The sequence below is a fragment of the Dysidea avara genome, chromosome 9 (assembly GCF_963678975.1).
Source record: "Dysidea avara chromosome 9, odDysAvar1.4, whole genome shotgun sequence".
Classification (NCBI taxonomy): domain Eukaryota; kingdom Metazoa; phylum Porifera; class Demospongiae; order Dictyoceratida; family Dysideidae; genus Dysidea; species Dysidea avara.
Genome location: NC_089280.1, coordinates 33,407,578 through 33,423,128, shown reverse-complemented (window position 1 = coordinate 33,423,128; position 15,551 = coordinate 33,407,578). Strand labels below are relative to the sequence as shown.

Here is a 15,551-nt window from a genome sequence, read left to right as displayed (position 1 = left end):
ATCATCACTCATCACTAGTACTCTCACTGTAGTGGTAGTGACTCCAGCAGGAATCATAGCAGTGAGAGGAGTGGAGTCAAAATCATCTCCTTTTAGAAATGAGTTATGTAACTATTTGCACAGAATTCTTAGAAGCCATATACTTTATATGCAACAAACTTGCAATCATATGTGATATAAATATACAGTTTTAGCTCATGCTTTTTGTATCTGACCTGCTGCAGTTATTCCATTCAGTGTGATGAGTATATCAATATTTCTATCAGCAATTCCTCCCAACATCACAATACTCACATTCACTCCACCAGATGTTTCTGATCCACTAAAACTTGTTGATAAAAACTGAATCCTCAGAACTAATCATATGAAAGATAAAGAGTAAAAAAAGAATAATAATTGAAGAATTTGCGGGGGAATTCTGGATGATAAAATCGGTAAAATTTTGAGTATAATAGGCTCAGGCCTACAATTAAGTGCAATTTTGTAGTGGCACTATTCCACAGCTGAACTAATTTACTACAAACATGACATACATAATGTAACGACTCTATGATTCATGATTCTAGAAATGGATGAATTACATAATAGTAAAAGTTGTCCCTAGCAATCTGGATTTTACAATATTTGTAGAGGTAAAGTCTATAGTAACATCTCCAAATTTTAAAAGGACAATATATGTGACCGGGCCTGCGAAAATATGGCACGTGGGCACAAACTACACCTAATACATAACAGTTCATATCTCAACACTGGAACAGAATATTTGCATTCTGTAACTTGCATCATACAGCCAACTAAATGTTGACTATGAGCTGAAAATTGCAATGCCATACCATAATGGAACAAAAAGTTATGAGTGATGAAAGGTTGAAAAAGTAGGCAAAAATCATGTGCCCACATGCCCTAATTTCACAGGCCCAGTCACATATATAGGTCATGAGATATAATAACATTTTAAAGTTTGTTGCTTTTCCATACATTGTCTATAAGAGAGGGTAGCAGTTGCCCTTCTGGGCAATCACGTAAATAATGTGTGGGAAAACAACAAATTCAATTAATGTCATTTCTCAATTTAACTTTATTTGTAGGTGTGAATCTCAAAATTCACCTCTCCAAATTTTAAATCAATAGAGTATATAGATCATGAGATATGACATTTTGAAATTTGTGGTCTACCATGCATTATACATGTTATTGCCCAGAAGGGGCTGTTGTTACTTCCTCCCATAGATAATGTATGGGAAAACTGCCAAATTCAAAATGTCATATCTCATGACCTATATATTATCTAATCAAAAACAGCCAAGCTGTAAAAAAAAGGTGCAGCCCCCCAAAAGTAGGGACCCGCCGATTATGCTGGCATAATAATGAGCATAATAGGTGCCTGAAAGCATTGAGCATAATGCTAGCATAATAGGAAGAAAACTTGTGCAATGCTATAAATTCTTGCTTATCAAAATACATAACCAACAAAAAGATCGATATACTCTAATAGAACAGTCAGTAACTCTAATAAAATTATCAGGTATCTGACTGTTCTATTAGAGTATATCGATCTTTTCTGTGACATGCATTTTGACAAGCAAGGATTTACAGTCTGTGCTTCAACCACTTACTGCTTTTCCATAAAGTGCAAAGTTATTAGAAAAATATGGGAACTGAGGTAAAAATATTGAGCATAATTTGAGCATAATAGGTAAATATTGAGCATTAATTTAAGCATAATAGGTAAATTTTTGAGCAGTGCAGCATAGCATAATAGGTAAAATAATGAGCATAATCAGCGGGTACCTACCAAAAAGGCCATGGTGAAAAAAGATGTGAAATCCAAGGTGGCGGCCAAGAAATGGCTGTGATGGTAGGTTAATGGTAAAAATTTTAATAACGACAATTCAGGTGAATTTGATACCAAGACCAAGTGGCACAAAATTCACCTGAATTATCGTTGTTAAAATTTTTACCATTAACCTACCATCACAGCCATTTCTTGGCCGCCACCTTGGATTTCACATCTTTTTTCACCATGGCCTTTTTGGGGGCCGCACCTTTTTTTACAGCTTAGCTGTTTTTGATTAGATATCACTTCTTTTTGTATTTGTATACTGCAAAGCCGGCCATAGCTGGCTTTGGGACTTTTTTAACCCATGTGTTTTTTTTATTTACCACAGGAAGAAGAAAAGAACTTATAGAAGATTTTTAATACTTCAATTATTTTTGATTTTATTAGTAATTATACAAATTATATACATATATTTATTACATGCCCATTATTCCCCACAGGATATTTTTTAGCAACTGATCTCTCTACTGGGTGACTTAAAATATAGCTGAACTATATACAGGATGGTTTCTTTGTAGTTGAACTCTCTACAAGGTGACCTCTTCTAGCTGATTTCTCTACAGGGTGATTTGTTTCTAGCTGAACTCTCTACAGGTTATTTGTTTGCAGCTAAACTCTCTACATCCATGGTGGTTTCTTTGTAGCTGAACTCTCTACATGATGGTTTCTTTGTAGCTGAACTCTCTACAAGGTGACTTCTTTTAGCTGAACTCTCTACAGGGTGATTTCTTTGTATCTGAACTCTCCACATGATGGTTTCTTTGTAGCTGAACTCTCTACAAGGTGACCTCTTCTAGCTGATCTCTCTACAGGGTGATTTGTTTCTAGCTGAACTCTCTACAGGTGATTTGTTTGCAGCTAAACTCTCTACATGGTGCTTTCTTTGTAGCTGAACTCTCTACATGATGGTTTCTTTGTAGCTGAACTCTCTACAAGGTGACTTCTTCTAGCTGATCTCTCTACAGGTGATTTGTTTGCAGCTAAACTCTCTACATGGTGCTTTCTTTGTAGCTGAACTCTCTACATGATGGTTTCTTTGTAGCTGAACTCTCTACAAGGTGACCTCTTCTAGCTGATTTCTCTACAGGGTGATTTGTTTCTAGCTGAACTCTCTACAGGTTATTTGTTTGCAGCTAAACTCTCTACATCCATGGTGGTTTCTTTGTAACTGAACTCTCTACATGATGGTTTCTTTGTAGCTGAACTCTCTACAAGGTATCTTCTTCTAAGTGAACTCTCTACAGGGTGATTTCTTTTTAGCTGAACTCTCTACATGATGGTTTCTTTGTAGCTGAACTCTCTACAAGGTGACTTCTTTTAGCTGATCCCTCTACAGGGTGATTTGTTTGCAACTGAACTCTTTAGGTGGTGATTTCTTTGTAGCTGAACTCTCTCCAAGGTGACCTCTTCTAGCTGATCTCTCTACAGGGTGATTTGTTTGTAGTTGATCTCTCTGCACATTGATTTGTTTGTAGCTGAACTCTCTACAGGATGATTTGTTTGTAGCTGATCTCTCTACAAGTTGATTTGTGTGTAGCTGATCTCTCTGCAAGTTGATTTGTTTGTAGTCGATCTCTCTACAGGGTAATTTGTTTGTAGCTGAACTGTCTATAAGGTGATTTGTTTGTAACTGATCTCTCTGCAGGTTGATTTGTTTGTAGCTGAACTCTCTACAGGGTGCTTTCTTTGTAGCTGAACTCTCTACATGATGGTTTCTTTGTAGCTGAACTTTCTACAAGGTTACCTCTTCTAGCTGATTTCTCTACAGGGTGATTTGTTTCTAGCTGAACTCTCTACAGGTTATTTGTTTGCAGCTAAACTCTCTACATCCATGGTGGTTTCTTTGTAACTGAACTCTCTACATGATGGTTTCTTTGTAGCTGAACTCTCTACAAGGTATCTTCTTCTAAGTGAACTCTCTACAGGGTGATTTCTTTTTAGCTGAACTCTCTACATGATGGTTTCTTTGTAGCTGAACTCTCTACAAGGTGACTTCTTTTAGCTGATCCCTCTACAGGGTGATTTGTTTGCAACTGAATTCTTTAGGTGGTGATTTCTTTGTAGCTGAACTCTCTCCAAGGTGACCTCTTCTAGCTGATCTCTCTACAGGGTGATTTGTTTGTAGTTGATCTCTCTGCACATTGATTTGTTTGTAGCTGAACTCTCTACAGGATGATTTGTTTGTAGCTGATCTCTCTACAAGTTGATTTGTGTGTAGCTGATCTCTCTGCAAGTTGATTTGTTTGTAGTCGATCTCTCTACAGGGTAATTTGTTTGTAGCTGAACTGTCTATAAGGTGATTTGTTTGTAACTGATCTCTCTGCAGGTTGATTTGTTTGTAGCTGAACTCTCTACAGGGTGATTTCTTTCTAGCTGATCTCTCTACAAGTTGATTTGTGTGTAGCTGATCTCTCTGCAAGTTAATTTGTTTGTAGTCGATCTCTCTACAGGGTAATTTGTTTGTAGCTGAACTGTCTAAAAGGTGATTTGTTTGTAGCTGATCTCTCTGCAAGTTGATTTGTTTGTAGTCGATCTCTCTACAGGGTAATTTGTTTGTAGCTGAACTGTCTAAAAGGTGATTTGTTTGTAGCTGATCTCTCTGCAGGTTGATTTGTTTTAGCTGTACTCTCTACAGGGTGATTTGTTTCTAGCTTATCTCTCTACAGGTTGATTTGAGTGTTACTGATCTCTCTGCAAGCTGATTTGTTTGTAGCTGATCTCTCTGCAGGTTGATTTGTTTCTAGCTGATCTCTCTACAAGTTGATTTGTTTGTTGCTGATCACTCTAAAGATTGATTTGTTTGTAGCTGAACTCTCTGCAAAGTGTTTTGTTTGTAGCTGATCTCTCTACAGGGTCATTCCATACCAAATCAACAAAAAAAAATCCGGACCCCTTTCGATTTTCATGAAATTTGGCACAAACATGGACCCTATCAAGAAACTTTCTTACACCAAAATTTGGCTCATTTCATTGGTCTCCCTTTAAGTTATGACCACTCAAAGTTTCTGTTGAAAATGTCATTTTACTTACATGTCTTCAATAAAATGACCATAACTTTGCTTATGATTGATGTAGACACTTCTGGTTTAGAGTTTTGACATGCTTATTAAATTCTCTTTTAGGTGATATATAAAGTTTTATAATTGCTTAAAAGAAAAGGTCAAACCACAAAAATGTAGCTCTTTCCTTTGATCTTAATTTCAAATATATATATTCTTTAATTAAATTTATTTTTGGTTTACATGTTACTCTAATACCCATCATTCACTACTATGAGTTTAAAGTTGGGATCAATAGTAGATCATGAGTTATAACTGTTAATGTGTAGCCTTGTAATCATTGCTGTTTGTATGGTTCAAGTATGTAAAGATGCAATACCAATTGCAAGTAACTCTATATAATACTATGTCACAATCACTTTATACATTGTTGGTTTGTAAGTAAAGTTCATTAAATTTGTTTATGCTTTGTAAGAAAACCCAGACTTAAATATGTAATTTACCCCTAATCACGCTTGTATATACGGTTTCTGATTATGATGCCACGTCTATTATATAGTAGCCTCGATGACATTTTCACTAGCTACAGCAACTGCTACTGCTACTATTAGTGTTTAATGCTGATTATTGATATGCAAGCACGTATTTTGATACACAAATGTAGCTATAGTGGAAACTGTCTAAGCCAGTCAGGACCAAACTTTTTTGGCCTTAATATGCAGGTGGCTATTTATATAGTTTGATGTGTATAGATGCCTTACTAGAACAATTTAAAGTTGGCCCTTAACAGATATTGTAATCTACTAGAGCTTTTCTAACGAGTAGTAATGAATGACTGATGCAGTAGAATGGCTTTAAAGTCTTTTCAACTTGCACCTTCAAAGATTCAATTGTGTACTGATATCAATGCATCAGATTTCGTTGCATGTCAAAGTTACATGTGAATAATTGTAGAGACCATCATGCAATATGCACCACTTTCAGTCTCAACTTTTACTACGATACTCTTCTATATTACATGATTTAGTGTGCAATTGCTGTAGTGAATCTTTTGTACAATGTAACACATAGCAATTTCTATGGAACATTTCTATGATATTACAATTCTCAGTTATAGAATCAAATTATGAGCTACATTACTATAATAAATAGTTTCATCATGATACAGTTGATGTATGGAGTTACCTTAGGGCCAAAATTATTGGGCCTTAATGACAGTTAATGTGCAGGTAGCTGCTTAATACAGTTGCATAAGTGTACCGTATAGCCTAAATATTTCGAGGGCCAAATTTTTCAAGGTTGAGCAATGTTGCTAAAAATAAAAATTTTGCGGATTTGCAAACACTCCTAAAATATATGGAGGTCTAAATATTTCAAGCATAAAATTTTCACTGGTAACACCCAAAATTGCAAATTCAGCAAAAAATTTTCCCTTCGAAATATTTAAGCTTTACGGTATATATAGGCAACTGCAATTTAAAATTGGCCCTTATGAAGTGGTGGCCTTTCTATACAGGTGGCCACTAAAACAGGTCATGGGTTCCACTCTATTCAATCAAATTTTTGATGAGTAAGACAATGCGTAGTGGTTTTAGAAGTGTACATTTTTCCAGCAAAGACATTGTCTATAGGTACAAACATATAAAGATGGCCTTTAAGTGGTCAGTAGTATGCATGCTCATTCAAAGTCTGCATGATTCAAAGTGATATACAGTAGAACATATCTTGGTGGCCACCTCTTTATAGTTATATATATACAAGGGCCAACTTTAAATAGGAAATTGTTTAATCAAAATGTCATGTCTTAATGGTATTCAAAACTTCTTGGTTTTAATGCCTAGGTGGTTGCTTCATATAGTTGCATTAGAGTAACACATTACATGTATATACATACAAATGTATAAATAACTGTATCGTTTGCATCCTGCAGTTACTATAACTTATTATATAAGATTGGAAACTATCATCATAATCTGTGGCGGCATAATGCAGTAAGATTGAAAGAATAGATTGGAATATCATTAGTTGTACAGTAAGCCCCCTATAAATAAATATAGCTACCTCTATAATAAGACCACCTTCTTATAGTGGCCACCTCTTTTATAGGACACTGAACTTACAGCAAAAATATAATTAGTGACTCCTTTATTTATAGGCAGCCTTATTACTGCACAAACTTTCTTAGATTTAAAAGTGGCTTGTGTTAGTATGGTTTCACTGTAGTGAGCCTTTGACAATACAAACCCTAACTAATTCGTTGCATAAAATGATTTTTGACATACTTTACTTGCAATTGGTATTGGAAATTACTATACACATAATTATTTATACCATACAAACAGCAATGTTTACAAGGCTACACATTAATAGTTATAACTCATGATCTACTATTGGTCCCAACTTTAAACTCACAGTGGTGAATGATGGGTATTAGAGTAACATGTAAACCAAAAATAAATTTAATTAAAGAATATATATTTTTGAAAATTAAGATCAAAGGAAAAAGCTACATTTTTGTGGTTTGACCTTTTCCTTTGAGCAATTATAAACCTTCATATATCACCTAAAAGAGAATTTAATATGCATTTCAAAAATCTAAACCAGAAGTGTCTATGTCAATCACAAGCAAAGTTATGGTCATTTTATTGAAGACATGTAAGTAAAATGACATTTTCAACAGAAACTTTGAGTGGTCATAACTTAAAGGGAGACCAATGAAATGAGCCAAATTTTGGTGTAAGAAAGTTTCTTGATAGGGTCCATGTTTGTGTCAAATTTCATGAAAATCGAAAGGGGTCCGGATTTTTTTTTGTTGATTTGGTATGGAATGACCCTACAGGGTAATTTGTTTGTAGCTGAACTCTCTGCACAGTGACTTGTGTGTAGCTGAATTCTCTAGAGAGTGATTTAATTGTATGTGAATTCTCTACAGGGTGCATAACTTGTTTATAGCTGAACTCTCTTCAGTGTGACTTGTAATGTTCTGAATCTCTACAGTAATATAATTGTAGCTTAACTCTCCACAGGGTGACTTGCTTCTTGCTGAACTGTCTATAAGATTAACTGTTTGCAGCTGAAGTCCCTACAGAATAACTTGTAATGTAATAGAATTCTATAATGGAGTAAATAAATTAGCAGAATGCTCTATTAGGGTGACTGTTCTATTAGAGTATCTCGATCTCGCATTTGCTACACGGAGTTGGCTTTCGAATCATAACTCAGTGGTTTGTAATCCAATTCTTCTATACTACTGCAAGGACTTTCTATAAAGATTATTTCAGCTATACACCGATTTTCAACTCATTGCTCTTAGCGGTTTACCTATAGTAGGCGTAAAAACTAATATTTTTTTTATTACTAAAAATCGATCGCGTAATTGTGACACAGGTTGGGGTTTTGTGTCATATCTCCGTGGTCTTAATCTCGATTCCTTTCAAACCACCAAAAGGCACTCCTACGATGGTTACTCCATCTGCATAGGAATTTACAACTCATTCCATGAAGCGGTTACCCTGTAGGCGTGACAACAAATCGATCTTGTTTTACGCGAATAATCGGTCATAACTCCTGAACTATTCATCGGAGTTGCACCAAATTTGATGCTAAGATTCGCCTTTGGACTCCCTTTCTGTGTGCCAAATTGCAAGGCGATCGGAGCACGCATTTGCGTTTTATATCAATTTTTGCAAGTGTGCGAAAATACGAAGAAGAATAAGAAGAGAAAAAAAACGAAACCTTGGCCGCTTATATCTCGGAAATGGCTTGAGTGATTTCCTTCAAATTTGGAATGTAGACTCCCCTAGCTGGCGGAAAACTCTGCAGCAAATTTGGTTTCAATCGGATAAGCTATCACCGAGATACAAAAGTGTGAAAATGACGTTTTCTTTCTTCCTGTAAATATACTCACGGTGTGGCGCGCCGGCTTCTTGGGCCGCACGACACACTACCGTGTGTCTTGATACTATCCTTCTAAAAATTGGAGATGTTACTTTTGACAATCACACCTAGAAAATAATGAAAAATTCAGCTTGCTAGGGGCAACAGTTTAATATTCCTTATTATGAAATTCATCCATTCATGAAGTAAACTGGTTATGGGAAAAGACCACAAATGCAGGCTTGTGAAGCAACACCATGTATATAGTTATTCTAGTTATAAAAAGCAACCAAATTAACTCCAAGATGGCTCAATTTAACTAGCAGTATTGCATATTCACTGAAGCAGTCTGCAATATTAATGACTGAGTGAAGACCGATTGTTTTCGCAAAAGTCTAACTACTTTGATACTGGATGAAAATACACAAGCTACATAGAAGTTTTAAGCACATATTAATTATTTTGGTACACATTGAAAAACTCAAATCAGTAAAACCTATACATAATGTGCTGGTCACTGTAAAGTGCTAATAAAAATAATGATTAGATTTGACTGTTTATGGATAATAAGAAAATCTTTGTTTGATGCTTATACAGCTAAAGGTATGTGAGTTGAGTGCTTATTTATGCTACAGTATAAATAAAGTTTGCCACTGTCATTCCTTAATGGATTGCCTTTCTTCTTTGTGCACATGCAGGAGTACAGAGAAAGCACTGTACTTCAATGGATTTGCTAGTTCATGGTGAAATGATCGAGCCAAGTCTGTAGCTTGTTTCAGTGTTGAGATGTGATTAATTAAGCATTTGTAATTTATTTGCCATCGGTTGCTGTACAAATCGAATTTATTGCTGTTGCAACTTCTAGTGCCATAATTTTAAGATGATTCATCTTATGAAAGGCTGAAACTTTGGATGTTCACTTCTGAATTTGAGGAATGTGTGAAAATGACTATTTCGGTGACAAATATGTGCCATCTGAGGACTATGAAGGTGTTGCCATAATATAATCAAATGCATAAATGCTAACAAAAATACTAGACAGTCAATAAGCCTAGTACAGTGATACCTTCATCATCAATGATAGTCACAATGATAGTATCAGACTTGATGGTTATTGGTAAACAAGTTGATATTAGTCTAATGGTAATGGTGAACATCTTATATCCATCTTGTACTATGTTATTAAAGATATCCACATCAAATGATGATGATGTCATTCTGCTACTACTAATAGTCACATTAAACAATAGTGGAGCTCCTGATCTATCATAGTCAATACCAGCTGTAGTAGAATATCTCTCAACTTTAGAACAATTAATAATCACTACCTTTGGCTGATCCGTCGTTCACACTAACTTCTACTATAACATCTTCAGAGGTTGTCCTGTTTAGTATTAGACCAACTGATAATGGAGTCATGCTCTCTTCAATAGAATATTGTGATTGGTTAAATGACAACATTACATCTGTTGGTCAGTAATAACACAACATAATCACTAACACTTCTCCTACCATCATCATCTCTTATCATCACTTCACTAGTATCAACACTTCCACTAACAACCCCACAAGGTGAGGATGGAACACTAAGTGTTAGTGTAAATGTTTCATCACATTCTGCAATGTTGTCATCGATGATGTTTACAGTCAATGATGATGACTTCTGGATAGCTGGTACAGTAACAGTGACAGCACGTCTTCTGTAATCGCTTCCTCCTACATTGAAAATAAATAAGAACATTATCCTTGTTTGCACTTACCTTCAGCAGTCACATCCATTAAACTGATCATCACATCAAATGGTTTGGATGATGGTTGGTTCAGTACTATCATTATCATCACTTCATCACTGTCTTCCCTTACTTCATATGATGACTTGTCAAAGTTCACCTCAACTGTATAATATTATCACCTACACTGGCTACTATTTCATTACTGACCTGTACTATCTGTTATCCTTACTGTAGAAGAACTGTGCCGATTATTCGTTGTCAGTGATACATGATGATTATTGCTTAGTAGTGATAATGTAATATCAAAATTTTCATATCCTTCTACTTCGCCATCACAGTACACTGATACATTAACTCTTTTACTCACTTCCCCAACACCAAATATTATAGTAATTGGATTAGAGTCATAGTCTACACCTGATCCTATCACAGTACAGTAATCACTAGTTCACACATTGTGTTACTTGTTAATGTATCCCTCACCTCTTGCTGACACTGGTGATTGTTCAGAAGGAGTCACCACTACTTCAATAGGTGTGATAGATGATCCTCCTGATATTATCACTATAACTTCTACATGTTCTGATGACTCTGAACCAACAAATCTTCTAGATCCAAACTGCACTCTCAACACTACAAAACACACTGTTCATATCTAATAACACTTTATACACTCACTGGTAGTATCAATGATAACTCCTATTGCTCTATCTCTACCACCTGCTGTTATTGCAGGACCAAGTGATGATGGTACACTTAACATCAAATCAAATGTTTCATTTCTTGCTTCTGCTAACATATCATCCACTACTGGTACACTAACACTACTAGTTGTCATCTCACTACCAAATGTAGCAGTTAGTGTAGCATTGTTAAAGTCTACACCACCTGTTAGTCAAACACTCTTCAATCAACACATTATCATACACACTATTACCTTCAGCAGACACTGGTGACTGTTCTAATGGAGTAACAGTGACATCAAATGGTCTACTAGATGCTCCTCCAATAAGTTCCAATGTTACCAGTACAAATCCTGTATCTTCTGAACCAGTGTATTTTGTTTGTGTGAACCTTACTATTACACCTATAGTGGTTAAAGTTTTATACTCCCGAACATATATATGGAAAACCATGTTATCACAAACCAGTAGTAGAGTCCAGTATTATTCCAGCTGCGCTAGTAACAGAACCAGCTACTACTCCAAGACCAAGCGAAGATGGTACATTTAAGCTCATACTAAACATCTCATCTCCCTCAACAATATTATCACTTATCACTGGTACTCTCACTGTAGTGGAAGTAGTGTTAATGAGAAATACAGCACTGAGTGTAGTCGAACCAAAATCATCTTCTATAAAGCCATAATATGATATAAACATCTACATTATATAGAGTACCAAAGCTAACCATTTGTGGTGTTTACATTGAGACTGATGGGTATTTCAATATTTCTATCAGTAGTACCTCCTAAAAGCAAAACACTGACCAATACTTCACCAGACAATTCTGATCCATTATAACTGGTTGATGAGAACTCTACCATCAGTACTGTAAATTAATATACTATCATGAAGAGACTCTATTGTACAGAATACATGCTGTCATAGTATGTGCTAATTAAATGAACCTTCAGTTTACACTTTGCAATTAATGTTTACAACACAAATACATGCATGGTATATTGTGTCTTAATCTATGCAATGCCAAACAACAACTTTTGCAACAGCCAAAGACCCTGGTGTCTGAAAGATCACAGCATATTCTGTACGCTTATTTATAAGTAGTATAACTTTTAAAGGCGTTCATTTAAGACAGGGATACACTACATTATGCTGAGATAGTTACTGAACTCCACTAGCTCTGATGAGGCCCGAAAACCCGCAAAAACATCAGCTCTCACAAGCTTTCAGCCTTTAGAGCTTTGCACATGGAATTTAAAAAACACGCACAATCATGGAAATATCGATCCACGTGCACGCATGCCTTAATTATAACTCTTCAGGTCTGGTCCGTAAAATAGACCTGCTAAATACCTAGCTTGCTAAGCAGAAACTTCCGGTCCGACGGTCCGGTCCGTAAAATCGACACCCCCAAAAAAACCAAGAAATAAAAACGAACTTTTGGGCACTCATATCTCAGAAATGGCATAGGTGATTTTCTTCAAATTTGATATGTGGGGTTGCCTAGCTGGCGGGCACCTCTGCAGCAAAACTGGTTCCAATTGGATGAAGGATCACGGAGCTACAAAGGTGTGAATATCGCGTTTTCTTTCTTCCTGTCAATATACTCACGGTGTGGTGCGCCGGCTTTTTGGGCCGCACGACACACTACCGTGTGTCTTGATATGTATTATCAAGAGTTCATAATATATATATATATATATATATATATATATACTGAGGAGAGTGTCCTACTCTCGTATACCCCTGTAGAAGGGCGTATCGTGAAGTTATGACATAACGACAAGATGTTGTGGTTTGTTACATAGGAGCAGCCATAAAAATGTAAAAATCGTTAGCACCATTTCACACTCGCGATGCTCAGGATAGCCATATTCATGAATGGCCTAGCAAGAAACACTTACGAAGCAGTCTTAACCCACGAAGGAACGATTATAGTTCGGTGAGAAATGCTTACAGCTGGAGTTAATTTGGTTGCTAGTGACATTGTTAGGCACATGTTAAATCGATACCATGTTCAACTCTAATGACATCATTAATTATGCAAAGAAAAACGGGCAAACTCAGAACTTCTACATCATAACATCACGATACGTCCTTCTACAGAGGTATATGAGAGTTGGAGGAATTAGTTGAAATTTGCTATGTAAATGGAATAACCATCGTAGGAGTGCCTTTTTGTGGTTTGAAAGGAATCCAGATAAAGGCCATGGAGATATGACACTAAACCCAACCTGTGTCACAATTACGCAATCGATTTTTATTAATAAAAAAATATTAGTTTTCATGCCTACCAGGCAAACTGCTTAGAGCAATGAGCTGAAAATCGGTATGTAGCTGGAATAATCATCATAGCAACTCCTTGCAGTAGTACAGAAGAATCGGTTTACAAACCACTGAGTTGTGATTCGAAAGGCAACTACGTGTAGCAAATGCGAGATCAAGATACTCTAATAGAAATGCTTCCTCTGATCCCCAACTCCATGAGTTGGGCTTACACCTGCAGTTAGGGAAAGATTTCCTACAAGTACAAGGGAATGATTACTCCATCTTAACAGCTGCCAAGAAACAGCTTACAGATTTCCCATTTGCTCGATCACTCTACTTAATGGCCAAACGTCAACTGTCAGAGGAGACCAAATCTTGTTGTGAAAATCACCTCCAAACACTATCAGTCCAGTGTAAATAATGATTCATCTAAGTTGGAAGCTACTTGTGGTTCCTGGAATCGTTTGTTGTCAGGATTCCACCTGGGAAAATTATCCTTTCTTTTAAGGGCATCGTCTGACACGTTACCAACTGAGGTTAATTTGCGTAGATGGAAAATTCAGCGTAATGCGTGATTTGTCTTATGTGACTCTGCACGTCCCACTACCACCCATATTTTGAGTGGATGTCCAGTGGCTTTGGACCAGAACAGATACACCTACCGGCAAAACTTGGCATTGCAATGTTTGGCATACCAATTTATTGATCTTTGTGAAAATTTACCATTTATCCAAGTTTTTGTTGACCTCCCAAACTTGCAAGCCAGTGTGTCACCTCCAGTCACAATTCCACCAGAGGTGATGGTGACTTCTTATCGTTCAGACCTTGTATGTTATAATACTGCCACCAACTCTATTGCCTTACTTGAGTTGACCTGTCCATTGGATTCAGAACACCATCTTCAGTCAGCCAGGTTACGTAAGCAGAACAAAGTAGAGTATCAGCAACTGTTAGCAGAATTAGATTGTTTGAATGTTTCTAACTATTACGAAACTCTTGAAATCAGCGTTCTAGGCCACTACCATCCTTCTTGTGTAAAGAACTTATGGAACCTGTTACATGTTGTTCACCACGATATATTGGTGTCAAAAGCAGCTCTAAGGAAAGTTTTGGATTCTGCTTCGCAGAAGTGTATTACAGCATCTCAAAGAATATTTATGGCTAGGGACTGTCGTGAGTGGTTTCCTGCCTCCCCAGACTGACTCTTTAGTTAGTTAAATGTACATGCATGTATACTTACTTTATGTTTTGTACTTCCTTGCCATGCCCACCCAGATGTTTTTAACCAACCCTGTCTGGTGGTCGCATGTGACCGAGGATTCCTTGATGTTTAATGTAAATGTTTGTGTCTCATTATAATAATGATGGTTTTCTCTCTGTCACCCTAATAGAGCATTCAGCTACGTCTATAACATACTCCATTATAGAATTATATTACATTGCAAGTTATTCTGTAGGCAGTTCAGCTACAACCAGTTCATCTTACAAACAATTCAGCTAAAAGCAAGTCACCCTGTAGAGAGTTCAACTACAAACAAGTTACTCTGTAGCACAAACAAGCCACCACGTAGAGAGTTCAGCAACCAATCAAAAACCATCCTATAGAGTTCAGCTATATAAACAAGTTATAACTCTATAGAGAGATCAGCTAGAAACAAGAGAGAGATCAGCTAGAAACAAGAGAGAGCTCAGCTACAAACTTAACAGATCACACTGTAGAGAGTTCAGTTAGAAACAAGTCACCCTGAAGAGAGATCAGCTAGAAACAATTCATCCAATAAAGAGATCAGCTAGAAGACATCACCTTGTAGAGAGTTCAGCTACAAACAAACAAGAGATCAGCTAGAAGTCACCCTGTAAAGAGTTCAGTTACAAAGAAACCACTATGTAGATAGTTCAGCTGCAAACAAATCAACCTGTAGAGAGTTCAGCTACAATAGATCACCCTGTAGAGAGTTCACCTAGAACCAAGTCACCTTGAAGAGAGATCAGCTAGAAACAAGTCAGCCTGTAAAGAGATCAGCTAGAAAAAAAGAAGTTGCCTTATAGAGAGTTCAGCTACAAAGAAACCACCCTGTTGAAGACTTCAGCTGCAAACAAATCATCCTGTAGAGAATTCAGCTATGAACAGATCAACCTGTAGAGTTCAGC

At 36.5% G+C, this 15,551-nt stretch overlaps 1 protein-coding gene across 1 annotated transcript in view; it reads right to left on the bottom strand.

Annotated features, from left to right (window-relative positions):
* The window catches only part of LOC136267688 (adhesion G-protein coupled receptor V1-like), a 50,410-nt gene extending 39,309 nt beyond the window's left edge, over window positions 1–11,101 (bottom strand). The window contains exons 1-8 of the mRNA XM_066062836.1: window positions 11,095–11,101; window positions 10,932–11,039; window positions 10,656–10,871; window positions 10,476–10,610; window positions 10,228–10,431; window positions 10,044–10,181; window positions 9,782–9,997; window positions 216–356 (exon numbers count right to left, since the gene is read on the bottom strand). Of these exons, the coding sequence (XP_065918908.1) occupies window positions 216–356; window positions 9,782–9,997; window positions 10,044–10,181; window positions 10,228–10,431; window positions 10,476–10,610; window positions 10,656–10,871; window positions 10,932–11,039; window positions 11,095–11,101 (1,165 nt within the window). The remainder of the gene's footprint in view (window positions 1–215; window positions 357–9,781; window positions 9,998–10,043; window positions 10,182–10,227; window positions 10,432–10,475; window positions 10,611–10,655; window positions 10,872–10,931; window positions 11,040–11,094) is intronic.
* Between the last annotated feature and the right edge of the window lie 4,450 nt (window positions 11,102–15,551).